General features: G+C 52.2%; 2 protein-coding genes across 4 annotated transcripts in view; one reads left to right on the plus strand and one right to left on the minus strand.

Annotated features, from left to right (window-relative positions):
• Nucleotides 1-720: 720 nt before the first annotated feature.
• ZSWIM9 (zinc finger SWIM-type containing 9) lies at nt 721-19,558 on the minus strand. 3 transcript variants are annotated; one of them, XM_004767452.3, is made up of 4 exons: nt 19,382-19,558; nt 18,026-18,298; nt 11,002-11,314; nt 721-3,389 (listed from the first exon to the last, which is right to left on the minus strand). In XM_004767452.3, the coding sequence occupies exons 2-4, from the start codon at nt 18,286-18,288 to the stop codon at nt 1,215-1,217; spliced, it is 2,751 nt and encodes a 916-aa protein (XP_004767509.1). In that variant the 5' UTR covers nt 18,289-18,298; nt 19,382-19,558; the 3' UTR covers nt 721-1,214. The 3 variants fall into 3 exon arrangements, with proteins under 3 accessions (XP_004767509.1, XP_004767510.1, XP_004767508.1); XM_004767453.3 differs by having other exon boundaries at nt 19,378-19,558; XM_004767451.3 differs by lacking the exon at nt 19,382-19,558 and adding an exon at nt 18,849-19,360.
• Nucleotides 19,559-19,589: 31 nt separating this feature from the next.
• LIG1 (DNA ligase 1) overlaps nt 19,590-24,986 on the plus strand; it is a 37,028-nt gene continuing 31,631 nt past the window's right edge. Inside the window, exon 1 of the mRNA XM_004767454.3 lies at nt 19,590-19,849. The gene's annotated coding sequence lies outside the window, so the exon portion shown is untranslated. The remainder of the gene's footprint in view (nt 19,850-24,986) is intronic.

Below are 24,986 nucleotides of genomic sequence, written 5' to 3' on the forward strand. Positions count from 1 at the left end.
GGCTTCATTCTCATGCTCCATCAAGATGCTCCCAAGCAGGTCTAGGTCTGACCATTCACATTCTGGGGCTTCTTAGGATTGAGAGAATGTTTAGAAGCCTCCCACCCTGAGCAGACCCATTGGCCAGGATTGGGTCACATGCCCATTCTTAGACCATTCCTTGGCACAGTGGCTGAGACTGGCCCAGACTAGCCATTTGTCAAAATTCACATATGCTGGCAAGTTGTCACTCTGGTGTACTGGTCCAAATGAGGCAGGAAGAGCTCTGAGCTGTTGGCGGGAGCTGGAGGTTGGATTCATTTTTGGCCCCTCCATTCCATCTGGCCCCAGGAGGTCTTGTTGATAGAATGGAAGAAGGAATGCTAGAATACCTCAAGTTCTCTCCCCTCTTTCCCTGAGAAGCCAGGAACTCAGTGCAGAAATCAAAATAATACGTTTTATTCCAATCTTGAAGCACAATAGTCCAGACTGTCCCCTCTCCCACTGGAGAACCTCTAGCCCATCCCACCAGACACCACTCTCATTCAGTCTCTTCTGGGAATGACCAACCAGAAGGTCAAGGGGATTCAAGCCTCTGGGCTTTGGAGACTCTCAAATCACTCCCCTCTTATTCCTTCTCTCCCCATCTCCCATACCTTTTCTTTCTGTGTGTCCTTTTTGATTTTTTTCCCCCTCTGTCCTCCACCCTGGCCTCCTTCTCCCTTGCCTCCCTCTGCTTTTCCCCATTTCTGCCTCTCCTCTTGTCCTCTCTCCTCTGCTCGTCTCCCTGCTAGCTTCTCTCCCCCCCACCCCCAATCTGTCCTCCTACAGTCCCCCTTGCTTCTCTCCTTCACCCCCGCACTCTATGGAGTGAACATTTGCTCCTGCATGGGCTCTCCCCATGTCCTGGTGTCTTCCCCTCCCCAAGCTTTGTCCCCTTACTTCCTTCTGCCCCAACCTGCCCCTGTCCCATCACACATTTCCTCTCCTGAGGGAAACCCTCAGAAGCCATCTTGGCCACCACCGTCTTCCACACTGTGGCTCCAGGGCCTCAGAGACCAGTCAGCCTCCCCTTGTACCCAGAGAGACAAGCGGCCAAGGTGAGGTCCCTGGATGACACAGGAGGTGGCCAGAGGGACTGGGTTGGCCTCCTTGGCCTCAGCCCTATTATCTTTGGGATTGAAGAATGCCCTCCTACCTTTGCAGCGGAAGGTGGCAGGCAGGACCCTGGTGGGTCAGGGTTCTGGAGCTCTCCCCCAGCAATCCCTGAGCAGGTCCATGTGGAATAAGGCTGCCCCTGTGAGGAGGCGTGCTGCGAACAGGTGGCGGCAAGGCAGACGCCGCGCGGCATGGATGGAACAGCTACAGCGGGTCAGAGCCCTGTCTAGGAAGAAGTCCGAGGTGCCATCCTTAAGGGCAAACCCAGCTCCAGTCCAGTGGAAACCGCGGGTACCATGCTGCCGGGCAAAGGCCAGCTCTTCGGCCACCAGTTCTGCCAGCTCCGGCCCACACGCCGCTCGGAACTTGGCCAGGGGCTCCCAGTCCACCTCTTCCTCTGCTGAGGGGCAGCAAGGCCTCTTCGGTTCCCTCGGGCTGCCTTCTTCACCGCCTTCCTGCAGCCTCTCCCCAGCGGCCAGGTAGACTCTCCTTGTTCCTGCCCATTCTGGATCACCCTCAAACACAGTCCCCAACGGGGTGCCGCACACTCCATTCCCCAGCCCTAGACACCTCCTTCCTGTGCCCCCACACTCCATCGCTTGTCCTCCTCTGCTCTTGGGGCCCATAGATGGGGCTCCCTCCCCATTCTCCAGGCCTGTCATCCCTGTGTCCCCCAGCTGGACCAGAACAACATCCTCCAGGTCCCTTCTTCTTTTGACCCCCAAACTCACTCCTCTCTCTTCTCCAATATCCGGCCCTCTCTGCCTCTCCTCTCCCCACTGGGGCCCCCTTTGGTCTCCATTCTCAGGGACCAAATCCCTGGGCTTCTCCAAATGGCGCCCCCTCCAGTTCCTGACCTCCCACCCCCTTCCCTTCTCGGGTTCCAACTGAGATCCCTTCTGATCTCTGGATTTTAGCCCATGTGCCCTCTCGTCGTGCAGCTGGGCCCCCCTCCAGGTGCTCCCTTCAAGACTCCTGGCCCTCTCGGTATCCAACTGGGCCCCCCTCCGGTCTGTGGTCTCCAACACCCTAGCCCTTCGATCCTCCAGCTGGGCCGTCCTCCAGGTGTAGCCTTCCAATCCCCTCAGCCCATGGTCCTCCAACCGGGATCCTCTCCAGACATAACCTTCCGGTCCCTTATCTTTCTCCTCTTCCAACAAGAACCCCCTCCAGTCTCTGATCTCTGGTCCTCTCCACTGCTCATTCTCCCACTGGGACCCTCTCCAAACACTCCCTTCTAGGCCTCTCACTTTCTGGGTCTCCAACTGGACCTCTCTCCAGTCTTGGACCTGCAACCCTCCCCCCATCTCGCTTTCTAACTGAGCCCCTCCCCGCTCTCTGGCCTCCAAACCTCGGGGCCACTCCTCCTCCAACTGGCCACCTCTCCAAATACTTCCTTCTTTCGGGGCCCCTCCCCTGTCCCCGCTCTCCAGGCCCTTTCTCCTCTCCGCCCCTTGCGCTCCCCTCCCCAGCTCGACCTCTGGCCCCAGCCCCCCACCGTCCAGGCGATCAGGCGCCTCCCCAACCGCGTCGGCCCACTGCATGGCCACCAGGTCGCGGAGACACTGTGCCACGCTGCGCGAGGGGCTCAGGCGGCGCAGCAGGCGCCGGCGGTGGCCGCGCACGAGAGCGCACGCGTCCAGGTCCCGGGCCGCCTCGAAGGCTCGGAAGCGCACCCACATGTCGCGCCGCGGGGCCCAGTTGCGCTCGAAGTAGTCCACGAAAGCGGCCGGGCCATGTGCGCGCAGCTCGGCCAACGCCTCGGCGTAGGCGGCGGGCGACGACGCGCCGGCCAGGCGACACAGGCGCGGCCACAAGCCCGGGTCCTCGCAGCCGGCACCGCCCAGTTCTTGCGCCTTGCTGAAGAGCGTCTCCAGGCCCTGTGCGCGGCAAATCTGCACGCGTGCGCCCGGCAGCAGCTGGCGCACAGCAGGCAGCTGCGCCGCCACCTCGGGCCCAGCGGTTAGGCAGCGCACGCGGCCCTTGACGTCGGGCGCGCTCTGCAGCAGCGAGGCCAGCGCGAAGCGCAGCAGGCTTGGCGTGCCTGGACGCGCCACGCAGCAGGCGGCCTGGCGCGCGCGGCCCGCCGCGTCCACACAGAGCACGGCCAGCAGGTCCAGCGCGCCCTGTAGACCCGGCAGCCGGTCCACCAGGAGCATGCGGGGGAAGCGCCGCAGCAGCGCCCGCGTGCGTGACGTCAGGAAGAACACTGTCTCCACCACCGCCTGGTCCTCCACGAACACCAGCTTCACCTGCGGGCGGGGGCGGGGGAGGCAGGGAATGAGGTCAGGGGATGCCAGGCTCGCCTGGCGGTTCCCAGATCTCGGGCACCCACCCAGCACCATCCTCGGGGGCAGTGGGAATTCCTGCATCCCTGCGTGCAGCCATTTATTCTTCCGACCGGTAGGAGGCAGTGCCGGGGAATGGTTAAAAATGCGAACTCTGGAGGCCCATTGCCCCGGTGTGAGATCTGGCCCCACCGTCTAAGAGCTCTGTGATTTCTGCACACAAGACAGCCTCTCTGAGCCTCAGTGTACCTACTAGGACCTGGGTATTCATTCCTTCGTGCACTCAGAGGCAGACTAAAGTAAAATTCGAAGTGGAGGCCTTGGAGCAGCAGCATCGCTTGCTGGGATCTTGACAGAAATGCATATTCTCAGGCCTTCCCAGACCTGCCCGGTCAGAAACTCTTGAAGGCCCCACAGTCGGCGCTCTGACAAGCCCTCCAGGGGATCACCATGCGCTCTCTAGTTGGAGAGCCACTGGCCTAGCACTCAGGTGGTAGACTCTGAAGCCAGATCCTCTAGGTTTGAGTCCCGGTCCCAACCTTGTGGCTTAACCTCTCTGAGCCTCAGTTTCCTCCTTTCCCCCTTTCTTCCCCCAAGTTTCCCTTCTGGAAATGGAAAACTCATTCCTTCATGCCTAGAGGTTCAGGTCCTGTTTAGGGTCTAGAGCCAGACTGCAGGGGCTGAGACCCTGGCGGTGTGGCCTTGGGTAACTTCCCTGACCCACCCCTCCACCCAATCTGTAAAATGAAGAGGAGTATTTCTGTGACTGGAAGGATGGAATGCATTAAATCATTGAGAACACTGCCTGGCACAAATGTGTTAATGTTCAACCAAGAGCGAGCGTTCTCCAAGCGTTTGTCGTCACTGCCATTGTCACCCCGGCTCAGAGATCATGTCCTCAGTTAGGTCTGCTCTAACCAGCACTTCTAACCAATGGAAGTGGCTCTCTCTAGCCACTGTTGGCCATGGCATTTAACCACCCTGACGCATGTCACGCCTTTATTTGCTGATTTGCTGATCATCGGTTTGCCCTTCCTAAGACGGAAGCGCCACAAGGTTAGGGATGTTGTGTTTTGCATTCCTGGTGCTTGCAGGGGCGCTCACGGCCGCAGCTCCATACATCCTGAACGAGCTTGGGTCAGTGCGCAGCGCTATCACCGGCCACATCTCCACAGCCCAGGGAAGAGTCTGCTTTTAAATCTTTGCTTTGTCTCTCTCTCTTTTATTTTTTCTTTTCTTTTTCTCCCCCCCCCCTACTTTGTCTCTTGCTAGCTGTGAGTATCCTGGTCTGAGTCTCACTTTTCTTTTCTGCAAAATTGAGGTAATGTCTGTCCACCATGGTCATGGAGAGGCTAAAACGAGATCATTTGTGTCCAGGCTTGGTGCATATCTAATCCCACTATGATTTCCATGTTACTTGTCTCTCAGCAGCACCGAGGACCGGGAGCCTGCCCCCTTTCTGGAACACAGATCTCTCTGGGCTTCTGTCACCCTGGAGACTCCTGGCTGTCCTCCTTCTGCCCAGGCATCTCCCACGTGGTCTCCTTTGCTTGCCCTCTCCCATCCCTGCTCCGCTTCTAAAAGTTGCAGAGCCAAAGAGCCCATCTTGGCTTCTCTTCTCCTCTTTCCTGTCTCCAGGCTCTGCCAAGGTGATCTCATCAGGTCACACTGCCTTCCTCATCTTTTAGCTGATAACTCCCAGTTCCATATCTCCAGACTCTAGATCCATCTGTTGAACTGCCTGGGCAGGAACATGGCTCCGTTGCCTCGGGTCATGATCTTGGGGTTGTCAGCTCAAGCCCCACATAGGTCTTTCTGCTCGGTGGCGAGCCTGCTGGAGACTCTCCCCCTCTCCTGCTTGCACTCTCTTGCACTCTTTCTAAAATAAATAAATACATCTTAAGGGGGAAAAAGCACTGCATCATTCTCAGCTTTCAAGGGAAAGGAAAAAAAAGATCCTCTAATTAAAAAAAAAAAAAAAGATCTAGTAGAGTCCCAAAAGAACAAGGAAATTGCTTTCCCAACCCAAAAATCCTATATTCAGCATCTTAACTCATATTAGAATTCACTAATTCTAAATTTTATCAAATTTTTATGAAATTGTATGAAAAGTCCTAGAAACCCTACCGCTGGATTAGTTACTGGCCCATTGTGATTGTTTTCAACCATCATGAATTTTTATACTATGACTACTTTGCAATATATCTTCGTGAAGGTCTCCATCTAGAACTGCACTGTCCAAGCTGTTTGCCTTAGCCCCATGTAGCTGTTTACATTTAAATTAATTAATGTTTGACAACCCTTCACCGGCCGTGCTAGTCCTATTTCAAGGGCTTACCAGCCACACGGGGCTAGTAGCTGCTCTCCTGAATGCCACAGCTACAGGACATTTGAACCTCACAGAAAGTTCCTTCAGACAGCCCTAGTGTAGAAATCAGTGCCAAGATAAAAGTTGTCCTAAGTATAACAAAAAGAATGACACCTTTCTATAGTGTTGAGTTCATGTCTGTTTCTTCTGGGGAATCAGGAGTGGGGAAAGGAAATACAGCAAAACGTAGGTGCCTTGAGATTTTCCAGAGCCAGCAAGCCCTTGATGAGTTAGAAGACAACTTCCGTTCTTTAAGGGAAAACTTCGATTTCACCTCAGGTTTTCATTCTAAAGAGGGCACAGAAGCTTTTCTTGCCCAGCCACTGGTTCGTTAAGCAGCATTGACTGAGAGCCTCTTGTGGGCCCAGATGCTGCGCTTGGCCTTGAAGAGAGAGGAGGGACAGAGTCCTGCCCTGTTGGACTGGCAGAAGCTCCAAGAAGTCGCACAACCAGAAGTACCTTGAACCGAGAGGTGAACACCTGCAGGTAATAAGCAGCAGGGCTGGGATTTGAACCTGAGGCTGCTTGGGCCTAGAGTCTGCACTCCTGATCGCAATACCCCCTTGGCATTCACGAAGGTGATCCCACAGGTCTGATTCAAGGGCGTGTGGCTGGCAGATGTGAGGGCTCCCATGAGGGCAGGGTTCGCCTCAAACACCCGGATCGGTGGCACTGGGATGCGTCAGCCACAGCACAGATGGAGGATTCCACAGATGTGAATCTCGGGGACCATGCCACAGAACGCACTCCATCCACATCCCTGTGTTCACGTGATCGGAACGGTACTATTCTCCAGACTGTCCCAAAGAAAAACTTGAGGGAATAAAAGTAATACCTAAAAAGCGACGCATACAGGGCTTCCTACTTGTCTGTTTTTATACAGACATGCACGCGCACACACTTAATCCTCGCACAACCACCTCGACAACCCTACGAGGTAGCACCTATTCTTATCCCCATTCTGCGGACAAACAAACTAAGGCTTGGAGAAGTAACCTGTTGCACCTCATTGCATGTCCCATGGCCAGTGAACGGCACAGCTGGAAGGTACAGAAAGCTCTTAGCACCTCACAAGATAAATCAAACCAGGTTCTAGCTGGTACTCCAGGACTCAGAAAAGAGCTGATTATCTTGTAATCACCCGGACCCTGTGCAGCATGAATTCCCAGCAGTGGGGGAGGGACCAACGTGCTCATTTCAATAGACATTGCCCAATTTTCGCCCACCGTGACTCTACCAGTTTACCGTTTACTATTCATAAAGGTGGCACACTCAGATCAACATTCCTCTTTCTCAGAAGACATAGTGCACCCACGACAGAAGGTACAACATTTCTGTGCCAAGAACCATCTCTGTCCAGAAATCCAGTTGGCTTGTTGATTACCCTGGAGGCTGCCACAAACGAGACAATGGAGACATGACTGAACACCGCAGCCTATCATCGCTGCCTCAGGGCAGATTATAAAAGGTCTTAACACCACCCTCATTGAGGCAGCTGCTCAGTCTTGCCCATAAACTGTGGCGGTGACTTTTGGGTACGCTAGTTTTGTGGGACCCCTCCCAGGACCAAGTGGGTCACCACCACTCAGGGGGTCCCAGGCATTCAGCTTTTCAAAGTAGACCTCTCGGGGTGCCTGGGTGGCTCAGTGGGTTAAGCCGCTGCCTTCGGCTCAGGTCATGATCTCAGGGTCCTGGGATCGAGTCCCGCATCGGGCTCTCTGCTCGGCAGGGAGTCTGCTTCCTCCTCTCTCTCTCTCTGCCTGCCTCTCTGCCTACTTGTGATCTCTCTCTGTCAAATAAATAAATAAAATCTTTTAAAACAAAACAAAACAAAACAAAGTAGACCTCTCAAGGTCAAGTTCCCTCTCACTCCAAGGTGGCTGGAGTTGATTCTGTGTAAAGGTGAAAACAGAAAGGATCCCTGACTGGGACGCTGGGGTGGCTCAGTGGGTAAAGCTTCTGCCTTGGGCTCAGGTTATGATCTCAGGGTTCTGGGATCGAGTCCTTCATCAGGCTCCCTGCTAAGCAGAGGGTCTGTTTCTCTCTCTCCCTCTGCCCCTCACCACTGCTCCTGTGCGCTCTCTCTCTCTCTCCCTCCCTCTCAAATAAATAAATAAAATCTTTAAAAAAAAAAAAAAAGAGGGGCGCCTAGGTGGCTCAGTGGGTTAAAGCTCAGGTCATGATCTCAGGGTCCTGGGATCCAGCCCCGCATCGGGCTCTCTTCTCAGCGGGGAGCCTGCTTCCCCCTCTCTCTCTCTGCCTGCCTCTCTGCCTACTTGTGATCTCTGTTTGTCAAATAAATAAATAAAATCTTTAAAAATAATAATAAAAATATTTTTAAAAAAAATTATGAAAAAAGACAAATATTTCTTAAAAAAAAGAAAGAAAGAAAGAAAGAAAGAAGGGGCTGCTGGCCTTGGGAACAACAAGTGCATGTGATGAGGGACAGGGTGTCCTTACATCTTGCTGCTCCAGAGCCAGCTCCCCAGCCCTCTTCCCCCACATGGCTCCTGGAAGCTGGCAGCCTGGCCCGTACCCCGCCAGGCAACACAGTTTAAGATGACCAGCCCCGGAGGAAGAAATGAAAGCAGCTGACATGTGGCCAGCCCCAACACCTAAAACAAGATAAAAAAAAAAAGTCTAATATGCTACCTTGCAGGGGTGGGGAGCAAGTGGAAATAAAATGAAAATGACAGACACAAATTTCTCTGTATACCGATATGGTGGGGCTGTTGAGTGTGAAGCCACTAGCCATACAGGACTATTTAAAATGCAATTAAATTAAATTAAATTAAATTAAATTAAATATCCAGTTCCTCCACCATACTGGCCACATTCTGAGTGCCTGATAGCCATGAGCCACAGATCATTTCTATCATCATAGCAAGTTCCCCTGGATAGCCCTGAGCCACAGAATAGAGACAGAAGATACATAAAGAATGGACGTTCTGGTGGCCACTGAGGAGGGGACCTGGGGGACAGGAGGTGACAAGGGGACTTTTCACTTTTTGAACCTTTGTACCTTTTGAATTTAAAAGCATGTGAATGTGTTACATATTCAAGAAGTCAATATTTAAGTGTTAAAAAAAAAAAAAGAATAATCCTCTGGCTTTTCTGTCTCTTGGTATTCCAGAACTCCTTCCTCATTTCCTTTAAAAGGATTAAGGTGGACTGAAAGATGGACCCAGGAGCCAACCTTGGTTTAGCTGGACTCTGTGGCAGCCTCCTAACTGGAAGTTTAGAAGACAATGCCTTGACCTTAAAGGCTTTCGCTTGTTGGTGAGCGGCTTCTCATAGTGGGGAGGGGCAGCCCTACATAGGTGTGTGCAGGGACAGCCAAGGCTTATTTATTTGACGGTGGACAGGAGATAACTGATAACAGATAACTGGTCTTCAGCAAAGACCAGCAGCGTGGGGATCACACACATGTACTCCCCAATTTACAGAGCAGTAAACTGACTTCGGTGGGACCCTCAGCTCTCCGGAGGCTAGACCTGCTGGGAAAGGGCCCAAACCTCATTTCTAAACTGGGGAATAGCCAAGCGGGTAAGAGCAGGGCCCTGGATCCAGACTGTGTGGGTCTGAAGTTCAGCTCCATCATTAAGCAGCTGTGTGGCCCTGGGCCAATTCCTTGACCTCTCTGTGCTTCAGTTTCCTTGTCTATCGAATGGGGGACTCCTTCCTCAACATGCTTTGGTATGATTTAAATGAATTATAAAAAGCAAAGCACTTGAGATAGTGTTGGCACACAGTCAGTGCTTGCTAAACATGAACTAAAATTATCAGCGATATGATGATGTGGACAGAGGGCTAGGTTTGGGTTGGTGGTTTGAATCACGACTGGGTCCTGAGCATGAGATGGTGGTTGGGGGAGGGCTCTAGACCCAATTCAGGAGAGTGGGTCACTGCCTCACTACCCTAGGTGGGGACCTCTTCCTTACATGAGAGAAAAGCACAGCCAGGGTGGAAAACCTAGCTTCCCCCCCTTTCTCCCTCCCTCCCTCCCTTCCTACATGTCCACCGACCCCCGCCCCGGCTTTGAAGTTGGATGAAAGCATCAGAAAGATTCCTCATAGAGGAACAACGGGAATGCCCCAGCCTCCGGACCTTTGCACTGGCTGTTCCTTCTGCCTGGAACTCCAATCCCTCTGAAGATAGAATGGGGGTCCCCTGCCTCCATTCTGCCTCTTCTGCTTCATGAGCATTTCCTTAGAGATACCTTCCCTGACCACTCAAATCACAATGGCACCCTTACAGGGGCACCTGGGTGGCTCAGTTGGTTGGGCATCTGCCTCCGGCTCAGGTGATGATCCCGGGGTCCTAGGATCGAGCTCCGCCTTGGGTTCCCCACCCAGCAGAGTTTGCTTCTTATTCTCCCTCTGCCTCTCTCCGGGCCTCTCCCCGCCACTTGTGCTCTCTCTCAAATAAATAAGCAAAATCTTTTGTCCCTCTCCATGTCCTCACCCTATTCTCCTTGACACTACTCCTCACTCCATCACCTTAGGTGACAAAGGTGACCCTCCCTTCTGAGTCTTGATCAGGGTGGTGGGGAAAGGCTGTTTTTACGTTGGGGTCATTCCTCTAACTATGCACTTCTCATCTGTGCACCTTCTATGCGTGTGGTTCGGTTTTTTTTTTTGTTTGTTTGTTTGTTTTTTTTAAGTGGCACTTTCTGTCACCTCCTCTTCCTTGCCCAGCCTTCCTGACATTTTATCACGGTTGGGTGTGTTTGTCTCTTGTTGGTTCCCCCACTACCACAGCAAGGTGATTCTAGTAGCTTCCTCTGCAAGGTAGTCAATAGCCAGAAGAGGCTCTTTTAAATTTCAATGAGTTAAAGTAGAATAAAATTTAAAATTCAGCTCGTCGGTCTAACTGGCCACCTTGCAAGCGTTCAACGGCTCCATGTGGCCAGGGGCTACCCTACCGTGGGGGACTATCCCAGAGCATTTCCCTCGTCCCCTGGGGCAGAAGCTCTGGTGGTCCCTGTGGGCAGGGACCATGGGTGTCTGGCAGGCTGCTGTCTCCCCAAGGCCGCAGTGAGCACTTAGCAAATGATGACAGGGATGTGGGGGCGACAGGGGTGGATGGATGAAAGGAGTGAACGGATGAGTGGGCGGATGAATGAATGAATGAATGAATGACCGACCGACCCCGGAGGCACCAACGTGGCTCTTCCCCCGCCCCCGCCTGCCTCTCCCGAGACCCCACCTTGGCCTCGGGGTCGGTGCGGAAGAGCCCCTCGAGCACGTGCAGGGCGTCCAGGACGCCATGGTCGCGGCCCTTGCAGTAGGACAGCAGGCGGCGCACGTCGGCCGGCGCCACGAACTGCTTGGAGATCTTGTTCGTGGTGCGCACCGGAAGGCAGGCGTTGGCCAGCAGGTGGCCCGGGCGGAAGTAGTAGGCGAACTCGAGCGGGCAGGCCGGGTGCGAGTGGGTCAGCTGGCACTCCGTCACCACGAGGCGGTCCCGCAGGGGGCTCAGCTTGACGATGATGAAGGCCGGGCAGCCGGGCTGGGGAGGCCTGCGGGAGGAACGACCACCGCCGCCATCACATCACCGTCTGCCCTCCTCCTCCTCTCCCTCTCCTCTTTAATTATTTATTTTCTTAAAATTAAGGACTGTGGCAAGCATCCAGAAGAGAGAGGGCCTTCCGAATCTGCCAGCTGCATGACCTCGGGCAAGTCCCTTCAAGCCTCTGTGCCTCAGTTTCCTCCTATGTTGTGAGGGAGCTCATCATCACCAGACCTTTGTCCTGGAGTTGTGAGGATTGAAAGAGTTGATGTATAGAAAGCACTGAACTGTCAGCACCCACGTTGGCCGTGGCTCGGCATCTACCTCCCCATCTCTATCAAAAGCCACGGAATATTTTATTTACCTCGAAAAACTGTAAGAAACAAAACCCTTCAGAGACTCCTGTATCCACTTCTCCTTTAGCAAGAACGGCATGGCCAGTTGAGGGTCTCCGAGAACCCTGCCCCCCCAAAAGTCTTCCTCGGTCCCCCAAAGTAGCCACTTCCTAAATGGGCTATCTAGCCTTTCCTGGGTATGTTTTTAGAGACCCATAAACAGTGGAAAGTGGGTTCCCATGTTTTAAAAGTTTGTATACATGGAAAGGAGCTCAAACTCATCAGTCATCGAGCAAATCCCAATGAAAAGGCCCAGGGGAAAAAAAAGTAAAGAAAAGAAAAGCCCCAGGAAAGGCCACCACCCACCACTGGAATAACCAAATAAACAGGGAGCACAGACTAGGATGTGGAGAGAGCCTAGCACTTAGCTTCTTGGCGATGGGAGTTTCAACATAAGTCGCTTGTCACCACGGGCCGGTCTCTGCTAATTCAGATCACGTGCCCCGCCCCCCGACCCAGTGCTTCCACTCAAGACCAATGCCTGAAGATGGGCGCCCAAAGATTGTGCTAGAATGTTCACAGCAGCCCTGCTCGTATCTGCCAAGTATTGGAAACAAACCGATATCCACGAGGAGGATGGGAAAATAAGTAGGGATACATCCTCAAACACAACCCTAACCTACAGTAAGAATGGACAGGCCATTGCTGTCCCCAGCAACGTGGTCGGATCTCGCGGATCCACTGTGTGAAAGATGCCGGACACGAAAGGTGATAAGCCACCACATGTCAGGCTTATCGAAAGTTCCACAGGAGGCAAAGGTTGGGAGACCAGAGAGTGGTCACCCTTGAGTGGTTAAGTGCTAATGGGGGAGCTTCCTGGCAATGGCTATGTGTATCCCCTTGCTCTGGGTATTGGTTACATGTACATTTTTATTTGGGGGAAATGCACCGAGTTGCATACATATGATGGATGTGCTTTCCTTCACGTGTGTTAATGCTGTTAAAAAGTTTACTTAGGAATCCTTTCTTCTTCTGCTGTACAGTAGGCAAAACAGCCCCTCAAAGATGTTCACGCCCTAGCTGCTGGAGCTGTGTGAACGTTACCGTGCACTGCAAAAGGGACTTTGCAGGTAGGATTAAATTAAGGGTCCTGGAGCACCTGGGTGGCTCAGTGGGTCATGATCTCCGGATCCTGGGATCAAGCCCCGCATTGGGCTCTCTGCTCAGCATGGAGCCCGCTTCCCCTCTCTCTCTTCCTGCCTCTCTGCCTACTTGTGATCTCTGTCAAATAAATAAATAAAATCTTTAAAAAAATAGAAAAAATAAAAATAATAATAAATTAAGGGTCCTGAGATGGGGAGATGATCTTGGATTATCCAGCTGGGCTCAGTGTACCCCCAAGGGTCCTTATAAAGGGAAGACAGAAGCAAGAAGCCAGAGAGGCAAGTCAAAGAGACAAAGAGAGAGAAAGAGAGATGTTTCTCTGCTAGAACAGCAGGAAGCCAAGGAATGCGGGCACTTCTAGAAGATTCTCCTCTAGAGTCTCCAGAATGAACCAGCCTTGCAGAGAGCTCGATTTTAGCCCTGTGAGACCCCTGCTGGACTGGTGACCCTCCGAGCTCTAAGATCACACATTTTCTTTGCCTTAAGCCACCAGGTCTGTGATACTTTGTTACAACAGCAATAGGAAATGGACCCCACTCTCTATATACTTTTGAAACAGGGGTTTCTCACTCATTAGCTTTTCAACATTGTTTCATTCCTTTTGCTGCCTGATAGGCCACTGGCAACTCCGCCAACTGTATGTTGGGCTTTTGTTGTTGTTGTTGTTTTGTTTTGTTGTGTTTTTTTAGAGATTCTATTTAAGTCATCTCTATAGCCAAGATGGGGCTTGAACTCACAGCCCCAAAATTGAGTCGCATGCTCCACGGATGGAGCCAGCCAGGTGCCCCTCTGCTAAATGCATGCTGTCTCCTGTTCTCCCTTCTTAAAAACAATGCTTCGATGACCCCCAACTCTCTTATCCATCTGTGTGTGGGCAAGAGTCTGTCTAAGACAGAGGCTGTCAAGCTGCTGGGCAGGGCCCACCCATTAGCTGAAATCAATCAGGGAGCTACAAACAGCCTTCTAAAAAATGAAAGAGAACAGGGAGGAAAATCAGGGTGCATTTCCCTGGTAAATAACACATATTATTGACATCTGCTTTCTGAAAGGATGTTTTGTGTTTCTCCATGAGGGATGATACTGGCATTTTAGGTAGGAGGTTTATGTTTACAGAGCAGGGATTGGCACACTTTTTCTGCGAAAGGGCAGACAGTAAATAGACACTGTTGCTATACTGTGAAAACAGCCATAGATTGCCTGTCAGCGCATGTGCCTGGCTGTGTTCCAATAAAACTTTATTTACAAAACACAGCTGCAGGATGGATTTGGCCCAAGGTCCTCACAGCTTGTCAGCTCTTGTAACATAGACTGTCTAGGGCTTGGCAAGAAATGAAGAAGCCTGACTCACAGGCAGTGAATGCCAGTAGCACGCCCTAAACTGCTCCGAAATTGTTTCCAAGTGGCCCCTGAGAAGGCTGAGCCTCCCCAGAATCCACCCCAGGTCTCTCCAGTATAAATACTGAAGAACAGTCTTTGTTAAACCAGAAGGGGATACCTGACACGCCCCTTTTCTGCTCCATGCGTGAGGGAAAGTAAAACTGGTTGCCTGCTAGACTTTTTAAATCTACATAAAAAGCTTGGGACTTCTTGCCTTATTTTAAGCAACAAAAATAATGTAAAATTAGAAAAAAGTCCAAGCCACCAAATCGTTATACATAAAATACAAATGTGGAGCCACCCCCGTGGTATTGGTAGAACCAAAAGACATTCCCGACGTGCAGCCCTTTTTGAGCTACCCAAACTGTGGCCCGTTCATGGGACTCTACCTGACCTACCTCCCCTGCTTAACTCTCGGGCTCCTGTGAAACTCTCTAGTCTGGCCTCTTTTAGTTCAGCCCTTAGAACAAGCCCCCACTCAGCGAAGGTCACAACACCAGGGAGCTGTGCATCCTGCCAGAGAATAGCACGTCCCCACAAGGTCCCTGTACCTCACATAATCGTCTACTGTGGCCTCAGAATGCTATTTTTGCAATTTTTCTACATGCAGCCAGGATGAAGAATGCCACCCACCTCTACGTGTGAACTCCATGTGGGCAGGAATCTTTGTCTGATTTGCCTACTGTAATAGTCCCAGCACTGAGAGCAGCCCCTGGCCCCTGGGAAGTGCTCAGTAAACAGATGATGAGGAATGACAGAATCCCACTGTATGAACCCCAGACACCCAGGCACTCTGCTCATTACGTCAAGCCACCCAGCACCCAGTTCTGCCTGTCGTGCCTTATAAACTCATCAGACCATCCACATTTCCCTATTCCCACGGCCAGCAACCCCACTCAGTTCTCTCTTTCTTCATAAAACATCCTTCTCCCTTCTTTTCCCCTAGTTAGCTCCTATTCCTCCTTCACAACTCTGAACCAGTGTCACCTCCTCCAGGAAGCCCTCTCTGACTATCCCCAGGCTTGGGCAGATTTCACGGCACATTGGGATGAGGATCTGATGGAGGCCCATTTGTAATGCATGGTCTTCACTGAATGGGGTGCCCTTCCCCTGTAACCCCCACCATCTAAAACACATTCACCATGCACCCAGCAGGTGCTGAAACAAAGCCTTCAGATGGACAAACAGCATGGCACCTAGGATCACATTCGACTCTCATGATCCATGATTGAAATAAAGATGAGGGGTAGGGGAAGGAAGAGAGAGGGGACTAAAAGCACAGGCTTTGTGGTCAAACCGTGTGAGTCCTGATCCTGGTTTCTCTCTCTCGGCAGCTGGGCTATCTTGGGAAATCACTTTAACCTCTCTGTGCTTGTTTGCTCATACGGAAATTGGGGCTAACAAGAACAGTACCTCCTCATTGAGAGGAGTCCAGAAGAGGATTACATTATGCAAAGTAGTTAGACAAGGGGCCGGTGTAAGTACTTAATAAAAATGAACCTGCTATTTCCCCCATTTTTTTTTTCTCTTCTAAAAGTACCATCACTATGAGCTCGTTTGCCCTCCGTGCACCCGTTTCTTCTTGATCTTTCAGGTCGTCAAGCTTTCTGTGTTCTCAAAGGCTGGTGTGTGTATTCTAGAGAGGGAAGTGCTTAGGGAGGCTGGGGAGGGGGTGGTGGTGGTGTGCAGAGCAGAGGGCTGGAGCTGGAGGGGGAAGAGACGGGGTGGCGATTTGGGGAAGGTTGCCAGGCAATGTTTAGGCAACGGGGCTGGAGTGGCCAGGGAGAAAGCTCTGATGTGTGGTTCTCACATCGCAGCCCCTGCCTCCTCGCTGGCCTCCTGTCTCTCTCCATCAGTCTGTCCCTGACAGGGCCCTGGGAGGAACCTATCCTATGCGTAGAGCTCCTGTTGCTTTCAGTCCCTCCTGTCTCCTGGCTTCCTCCCTGGCAGAACACTGGGGACAGTGCTGGCACATAGCAAGCGCCATATGTCTAGGTCAAATACATACATACATCAATGTATAAACAAAGAGGATCCCTCAAGTTTTCATTTCCTAATAACCTCTTCCAGGAAGCCTTCCAGAACTACCTCGTAAGCTCTCAGGTGGAGCTGGGCTGACCACCCCTCTTTTGTTCTCTTCCCTCCCACTCTCTAACTTCTTTTCTCCCACAATTGTGAGCCCTCATTTCCAATTTTTTTTTTCTTTTTTCTTTTGGTCTTTTTCCCCTCCATTAGGTTCTCAGCTGCTCAAAGGCAGAGGCCAAGCTCTGGGTTCCAAATGCCCAGCAAAGAGCATGCACACAGTAGGCACTCAATAAGTGTTACTTTGAACAAGGAGAGATTCCAGATGGGGCCTGAGCTGCTCACAAGCTATAATGTTCTAGATTTCTCTGTGATGTTGATGTGTGTTTGATCCCATTCTGCTTCCTGACCTCTGCGTCTCTGTTTCTAGATGAGCAAGGTACCAAGAAGAGTACCAAGTACCAAGAAGGGTAACCTCTCAGTAAGTGTTCCAGTAACTATGGTGAAAATCGCTGCTCGAAGGTGCTCACTTTTCTGAGCGATCTGCATCTATCAGCTCATTTAATCCTCACAAAACCTGGAATCGATCAGTACCGGCACTTCCTCCGTTTTCCAAGGCAGGAAACTGAGACCCAAAGAGGTGATGTCACTTGCTCAGGTGATGTCATCAGCTAATCATAGCAGGCCTGGGATTTGAGGCTAGGCTGCTGGCTGGCTGTGCTCTTGACTTCTAGAACAGCTGTCATCTACCCAGCTGCCTGATGTTCCAGAGAGGAGAAACCCGACTTAGACATGTGATGTCTGTTGCCCAAAGACACCCACTTTGGGAGCAATGGGGCCGGTCTCAAGCAGCCTGAAGGCAGAGCCTGCTTTTAAGTGCTCTGTTCTTGGCCATAGCTCTCCAACCAAGGGTCTGAAACTCACATGCACCTACCGGGACCAGGAAGGTGAAACATGAAAGTGGCAGGGCTAAGTGTGAGATAATAGGGAGCAGTGGGGTCTGGGGCAAACCCGAGGCCCCTACCCCTCTAACTGCAGTGGCCATCTGCCACACAAGAATGTGGGTTCAGCCTTTTCCCGTGTTTCAAGAAAAGCCAGAAACTGAAACTTTTATGGGGAGTGTTCTGGTTTTAAAACTGGGGAGAACGATTAAAACATCCTTGGCCAGCTGGGTGTATCTCCTAGCTGTCTCGCAGGTTTTTCATTTGCCCCTGTAGCATTACAGTTGTAGGGAAGTTATCTGTCAGCTTGTTCCTTTAACACCAGCCTTCCTGTCCAGTCTGAAAGTGCTAGGAGGGCAGGGGATCTGTCTATCCTGCTCAACCCCTTCTCACCCCAGTGAATTACCCCTGGCTCCCGCGGGGAACCGGCTCTGTATTCACTGAATCACCGGATGGTCATCCTCTCTTTGTCCCATGGGTTACTCTGCAGCTCTGTCTCTGACCTCTTTGTATATGTCCCAAACCTGGCTCTCACCCAATTTTCTGGTTCTGGCTAGAGTGTCTGGCTCCATGTCTCTGTATTTCTGGAATTTTCTGCCCCCCCCCTTTTGGTTTTCTTCACTGTGTCCATCTCACTCTGCCTCTCTGTAAGTCTGCAATTGGAGCCCACCCTATCACTCACTCTGCGTGCCTCTGTCCTTCCAGCTTATGGGCTGTCTGCCTTTCTCTGGGCCTGTCTTACCTTCTCTGCAAGGTGTACTTAGCTGTTTTAGGTGGCATCTCTCCCTCCCCATCTCTGGGGGGGGGCTCTCTGCCTACTCCTCCCCCTCGATTCCCATCCCCACCCCCAGCACCCAGCAGGGCACGGCTCCTCTCACGCACCCCACGGTGGGCCGGCTGGGCGCGCGCACGTCCTTGCACACGAGCCGCACGTAGCTGTACTTGAGCACGTCGATGAGCGTGTAGAGCGGGGGCGCGCTGGCCCAGCGGCAGCGCGCCAGGTGCATGGAACTCTTGACGAAGAAGAGCGCCAGCCGCTGCTGGCACCACGCGTCGAAGAAGCGGCTGAACTCAGCCCATGAGAAGAAGGCACGCTCCCGTAGCTCCTGCTCCTCCTGCCCAGCCGTGCTGGGTGGGGACTCCATCCTGGGGCACCTGAGTGGAAGAGAGGGGGCATGTGGATATCAGACCCATCCCCACCAGGGGTACCCCACTTTCTCCATTTTCTGCCTGCCTCTTTGGTGCTGGTGCCTCTTTCCAGGCAGGGCCCAGGGTGGGATGCACCCCCATTAATATCTAGATATGAATCTATACTCCATCTTTGGCTTTCTCCCATTTCTGCATTATTCCCGGGACAGCTGGAGCCTGTCATCCTGATCCCCAATTTCAGCTCTGGCACCCTCCTCTGTAGATGTGCCCCTAGGTACATTTGGGGTCCCTCTCCCAAAACATAACAGTAGTGCAGTGGTGGACACCTCGAATGTGTTCTCAACTTCCAGCCAAGACCTCCTTCCCCCTCCGGATAGATCTCCTATACTTGGCCATAACCTCTCCTGCCCCATTCATAGGAAACCACCCCCTTCGATGTGTCTACACTTGGCTGTAACTCGCATCCCTCTTTGCCCTCCTCTAAAGATATCCCATGTCCAGATGTGCTCCCACCTCCATTCAGGGACCCTCATTCCCAGTCACATTCTTCACGCACCTGTGGCTTCCTCCTTCCTGCACGTGTCTCCGATATATGGCTGTTATCCCAGATGTGACGCCATGGGTCGTCACATTCAACTGTAGCCCCTGCCTCCGAGATGCTCCCATATCCAGATGTCCTCCTCACATCCAGTATGTACTTTTCGCCCACAGGTGTGTGCCCCATTCACTTGCGGCCAATTTTCAGAAGTGTCACCAATATTTGTGCCCACCTCCTGCTCAGACGCGCCCCCCAGTCCAGCTGTAGCTCCCTCCTCCCATTTGCAGCTATTGTACTCTCCAGGTGTGCATTCTGGTCCTAGACATGGCCCCTCGTCCTCAGATGGGCTTCATTACCCCAGATGCTCCCCCATGTCCAGCTGCGCCTCGCCCCCCCCCCCCACCTCGCGCAGCCCCTCCCAACCCACTTCCCCCTCCCCAAGTCCTCCCAGCCCCTCTGGCCGCGGGCCCTCCCATCTCCGCTGTCCCACCCAGCTGTGCCTCTCCCCTCCCCCAGATGTGCACCCTTCCCGCCCCTCCCCACTCACCTACCCGCCCCGGAGCGGCGTCCACCTCCCACAATGCTCCGCGCCGAGGCCAGGCCCGGCCCTTGCTCCCGGGATGCCCCGCGCGGCCTCCCGCCTCTCTTCCCGCCATGCCTCGCGCAGCGGCTTCCATTGAATCTCCGTCTTTTCCCGCCAGTCACTTCTCGGCCCCACAGCTATGCCCGCCCACCCAGACGGAGGGAAGGCGCGGACCGTTTCCCATCGTGCTCTGCGGGAGGGCTCACCCTACTTCACCTCTTTCCTAGCAGCCTCCGGCCGGGGAGACTACAACTCCCAGCGTCCTCCGAGAGGCAGCGGCGGCGCTGACGACGCCCGGGCCCCGCCCCCTATACCGCCCCCGCCCGCCAAAGTCTGCGCGCGAATTCCGTGGCGCGAATTGAGGGCTGCAGTCGGCCAACTAGTGGTTCCGGGTGTGACGCGCAGGACAGCGGCGCGCGGGGTCGGCGAGAGGCAGGTGAGGCTGCCGACGCGGGGCTGGGAAACTTGGGGTGGTGCGCGCCTGTCGTACGCTCCGGGCCCGCGGCTCCGCCGGGTCGGTCGGCTGCGGAGGAGCGGGCGTGGGGTACGCTCAGGCGGCCGAGAGCGCGGCGAGGAAGGGAGAGCGCCGGCAGCAGGTCGCTGCAGGGCATTGGTGCGGGGGGGGGGCGGTGTCGGCCGGAGAGAGAGGGCCAGGTAGAGTGTAGAGAGGGCCGGAGTCTGTAGGACTTGGAGGGGTTTGAATAGAGGCCTGGGAGGCGGGGCTACTGCGGGGGCGTGGTCACCATAGCTCGAGGGGCGGGGCCCCGGGGGGAAGACCCCGTGGGCGGAGCCATTGGAAATTGGGTGGTCGGGGAGACTGGCCCTCCTGAAAAGGGGTGGGGGCCAAGTTTGTTAGTGGGCGGGGCTAGACTCTAGGAGGTGTGGCCGGGAAAGGGTTCATGGAGGGGGAGAAGTGGGGTGGGTTTTAGACCGTGTCGGGGAAGGATCCAGCTGGACAGAGGTGGGACAGAGAGAGGTCAGAGGTCTGGTCCAGGTTTATGCCTTTGGAAATGTGGGGAGCCTTTTGTATAGGGAGATGTTTGGCTTTTGGATGCCTGATGACGGGGGCGGAGCCGAGGTAGGGTTGGACCACACTGTTGGAAAGCCAAGGCCTGGGATGGGAGGGGGCCTTGGAGAGAGTAACTCAAAGGTCTGGGTTTATTGTTCTCCTGAAGGGTGGAGGGAGGGCCAGAGGAGCTTGGGGAGCGGAGAGAGAAGGATATTGATGTCCTTAGGTGAGGGGGAGGCTTGAAAGGTAAGGTAAGGCAAGGGGTGGGGCGGGGTGCACTTGGCTGGGAGAAGAGATGAGCAATTAGAAAGGGAGGCTGGCATCTGAAAGCCGAAGGGAATCATTGAGGAGAGACAGTGGGACATGGGATTAAGAACACATCGCTTCTAGTTCTCCAAACCCATTTCATCCTGTTTGAATCTCTGACCTGTTAGCCTCAGGGAGGCATGAGGAAAGGCCAGTGGAGTCTAAGTAAAACCTCCTCATTTCATCTTATCTTAGGATCCCTAGGAGCTTGTTAAGCCTGCAGATCCCCCTTCTATTCCCAGCGCTTCTGATTCACTAGGCCTGGGAGTGGGCTAGAATATTTTACATGTAATCCCAGGTGGTTCTTAGAACTGGCTCTCTGTGTTTCTGGTATCCACCATAGGCTGGCTGTGTGGCCCTGTCGCTTTCCTTCCCCTGTCCCAACTTCCTCATTGCCTTTTGGGGGATGCTGAGCTGTTCTGAGCTTCGGGGGACGAGAGTAGCATACTTAGGGGAATGGTGTAAAATATTTCCCATGGGTGGACGTTGGTCAGGGGAACAGACAGGTTAGGAAATGTGAGCTTTTATTAACAAGAAGAAAAAGACAAGCCTTTTGATCCTCAAGCTGTTTAAAGACCCTTTGGAGGTGTCTGGGTGGCTCAAATGCTTGGACATCTGCCTTTGGCTCAGGTCTTGATCTCCGGGTCCTGGGATCGAGCCCCATGTCAGGCTCTCAGCTCACTGGGGAGTCTGCTCCTCCCTCTCCCGCTGCCTTTCCCCCTGCTTGTGCTCTTTCTCTCTCTCTCAAATGAATAAATCTTAAAAAAAAAAAAAAAAAAAGTAAAGACCCTTTGATATCATGCTCCTTGTCACATGGCCTGCAGGTTTTGAAAGATCCTGCTTATGAACCTTAAACTCGTTAGCAATGATGTTTTTGTTATCCTGATTTTTTAAAAAAAAAAAAGATTTATTTATTTATTTGGAACAGGGGAGGAGCAGAGGGGGAAGGGGAGAGAGAGTCCCAAGCAGGCTCCACACCCATTGGGGAGCCCGACACGGGGCTCAATCTCACGACCCTGAGATCATGACCTGAGCCAAAACCAAGAGTTGGAAGCTCGACCAACTTTGCCCCCCAGGCACCCCTGTTACCCTGATTTTTAAATAAAGGCATACGTATGGGCCAATGCATTCAATACCAGGCACCGTTTTAAGTCCTGTGGCCATATCACTGAACAAAATGAACAAAATCCTTATATTTATGGAACTGCTCATTTTAGCCGCGCACTGCTAAACAGAGTCGCAGCTAGCCCCACATAGGGACTTACATTTAAGCTCATTAGAAACAGATGAAAATCTCGGCTCCCCTGTGGCACTAGCTGCATTTCAAATGCTTGAAGCCACATATGGACAGAGTGACCTCCTTGGACTCCACAGGTACAGAAGGTCTCGATCACACAGAAAATTGTGTTAGAAGCACTACTCTAGAGAGTGACACAAATTCTAATTTGGCAGGTCTCGTTGTGCTAACTGCAGGGAAGGAAGAGAGTGAGGGTTAGCTCAGCCAGCTGGGCGTGGGGGCGGCCCAGCCTGTGCTCTGAGCAGTGGGATGCTGAGCAGTGGGAGGCAGCGCCCTTGGGATTCATGGGTCAGTGAATTTGGGGTTTGAGAAAAGAGGTGAATCAGGTCAATCAACAATCCAAGGGTTTTTGGTTTTGCGTTTTAAAAGATTTTATTTATTTATTTGAGAGAGAGCATACAAGTAGGGGGAGGTAAAGGGAGAATCAGACACCCCACTGAGCAGGGAACCCGACGCAAGAGTCGATCCTAGGACCCTGAGATCATGACCTGAGCTGAAGGCAGATGCTTAACCAACTAAGCCACCCAGGCACTCAGTTTTTTGTCTTTTAAATAAAAAAAATTAAATATAAAAAAAATAAGTGAACTTACTCTTTTCATTGTACAGTTCTGTCCATTTTGAAATGTGTAGAATTGTGTGAACACCATCGCCATCAAGATACTGCAGTTTCATCACTCCAAAAAGTGATTCTCGGGCTTCCCTTCCCTAGGTACACCTGCAGCCATCCGTCCCTCTGCCTCCCTGCAGTGCACCCGACCACTCCTTTTTATTGCTGTGGGAGTGTAAATTAGTTTAGTTCATCCTAAAGTGGGATACTGTTCGGCAAGTAAAAGCATTGTATGCTGTACCATAGTTGGTTCATCCATTCCCCATGGGAAGACATTTGGATCATTTTTGGTGACGATAAACGGGTCCACGGCTATAAACATTGGCTTACAGGGGTTTGTGTGCACATAAGAGTTCTCTGGGGAACGCCCTCGGAATGGGGGTGCTGGGTCATATGGTAAGCGTATGCTTCACCGTCCGAGAAACTGCCAGGCTTCTCCAGAAGTGCCCATACCATGTTGAATTCCCACCAGAAAAGTGTGAGACTTCCCATTGTTCCCATCCTCACCAGCTCCCAATATTGTCGTATTTTCTTTTGTTTTATTTTTAATAGTTAAATAGGCATGAAGTAGAGTCCAGGGTTTTTGACCAGAGCAATTGGATGATAGAAGCTACCAATGCAGAGATGGGAGAAGTAATAGTGTGTGTGTGTGTGTGTGTGTGTGTGTGAGAGAGAGAGAGAGAGAGAGAGAGAGAGACAGAAAACTGGACTTTGGTTTTGGTCCCAATGAGCTGGAATGTTGGTCAGACATCTAGATGTCTGAAAGCCAGCAGGATGCTGGCCAGAAAGCCAGCAGGATGTGCCCTTGAGTTTAAGGGCTAGCGACAGCCAGAGTGACACGGTTGGGGGCCCTGACAGAGTACAGTGAAGCCATCGGATTGGATAAGATCTTAAAGGGAGCAGATATAAACGGGACAGAGAGGGGGCTAAAGATTGGGCCTGGGGGCATAGCAACAGTTAGAAAGGGGTGCCTGCCGGCTCAGTGGGTTAAGCTTCTGTCTTCAGGTGAGGTCATGATCCCAGAGTCCTGGGATCGAGCCCCACATTGGACTTCTGCTCAGCAGGGAGTCTGCTTCTCCCTCCGCTCCTCACCTGGCTCATGCTCTCTCTCTCTAATAAATAAAATCTTTAAAAAAAGTCTTTAAAATAATAATAAAAAAGAATGTTAGCTGCCATCTTAGCTCTCTGTCGCTACTGTACCAGCTCCCCTGCTTTGCCCCTTACAAGCTCTGTGATTCCAAGTATCTTTCTGTGCCTGTCTTCTCGATGGCGACATGGGGAGAAAAATGAAAGATGTTTGCTTGGATTGCTGGGAGGTATTGGTTAACGTGATCATTTTACACTGGGTGTCTCGTTAGCCTCAAGATCTAAGGGCCACCCACCACCCCTTCAGTCCCAATACAGGGGGACCCCTGCCCTCATCACCCTCAAGAATTGGTAGTGTTTGGAGTGCCTGGGTGGCTTAGTTGGTTAAGTGGGTTAAGTGAGTTAAGCCTCTGCTTCTGCTCAGGTCACGATCTCAGGGTCCTGGGATCGATCCCCACATTAGGCTCTCTGCTCAGCGGGGAGCCTGCTTCCCCCTCTCTCTCTGTCTGCCTCTCTGCCTACTTGTGATCTCTCTCTCTGTGTCAAATAAATAAATAAAAATCTTAAAAAAAAAAAAAAAAGAATTGGTAGTGGTTAAGGACATGGACTTGGGAGCTGGACACCTGTCTTCAGATCCTGGCTTCACAACCCATTAGGCTATGTGGCCTTGAGCAAATCACTTGATCTCTGCTTCCTTTGCCTCCTTCATAAAATCAGGATAATAACGAATTGTAGATTTTGTGGGAATTAATTCATATAAAACCTGGTTCCTAGGAAGCACCCCAGTTAATAAAGTTGGTTTTTTCTTTTTACAGAAAAAATATTAAGTGAAAAAAAAATATCCAGGTTTTACATAGATTCTGTTGAAATTTCAAAGGCAGTTATGGAGGATGTCTGAAGTCTGGGAAATAACTTTTGGAGGAGATGGGAGGAAATAAGCCTGGCCCCCTAGCTCTGGAGCTCCCAGTCTGATTGAAAAGATGAACTGTGACGTCATCAGGAGGTCACAGCGTTGGCACAATATGTGTGAGAAGTACTAGTTAACTGCCCCAGGAGGTCAGTAAATGGAGTTTATTCTAGCAGGTGCCCAGGGGAGGCTTCTAGACATCAATCCAGTGCTCAGATCTAGACAGGAGGGGATTGGCTCCTGGGGGTCAGGGAGGGCACTCCCCAGAGGGAGCCTGGAGGAAGGGGGTAGGAGGTTGGATCATAAAATTTGAACAGTTCTGTGGGTCTGGATTTACTGTTTGTTTTAATTGAATGGATAG

Source organism: Mustela putorius, unplaced genomic scaffold (genome assembly GCF_011764305.1).
Source record: "Mustela putorius furo isolate JIRA1106 unplaced genomic scaffold, ASM1176430v1.1 tig00000196_pilon_pilon_pilon, whole genome shotgun sequence".
Lineage (NCBI taxonomy): Eukaryota > Metazoa > Chordata > Mammalia > Carnivora > Mustelidae > Mustela > Mustela putorius.

What these genes read in the sequence shown, in the direction of transcription:
- ZSWIM9 (XM_004767451.3), bottom strand. Translation starts at nt 18,958, where the DNA reads ATGGGAGCATCTCGGAGGCAGGGGCTACAGTTGAATGTGACGACCCAT. An exon ending in CCCAGCCGGCCCACCGTGGG is followed by an intron (nt 11,315 to 18,025) that starts GTGCGTGAGAGG and finishes TTCCTCCCGCAG; the next exon opens with GCCTCCCCAGCCCGGCTGCC. An exon ending in GCACCGACCCCGAGGCCAAG is followed by an intron (nt 3,390 to 11,001) that starts GTGGGGTCTCGG and finishes CCCCGCCCGCAG; the next exon opens with GTGAAGCTGGTGTTCGTGGA.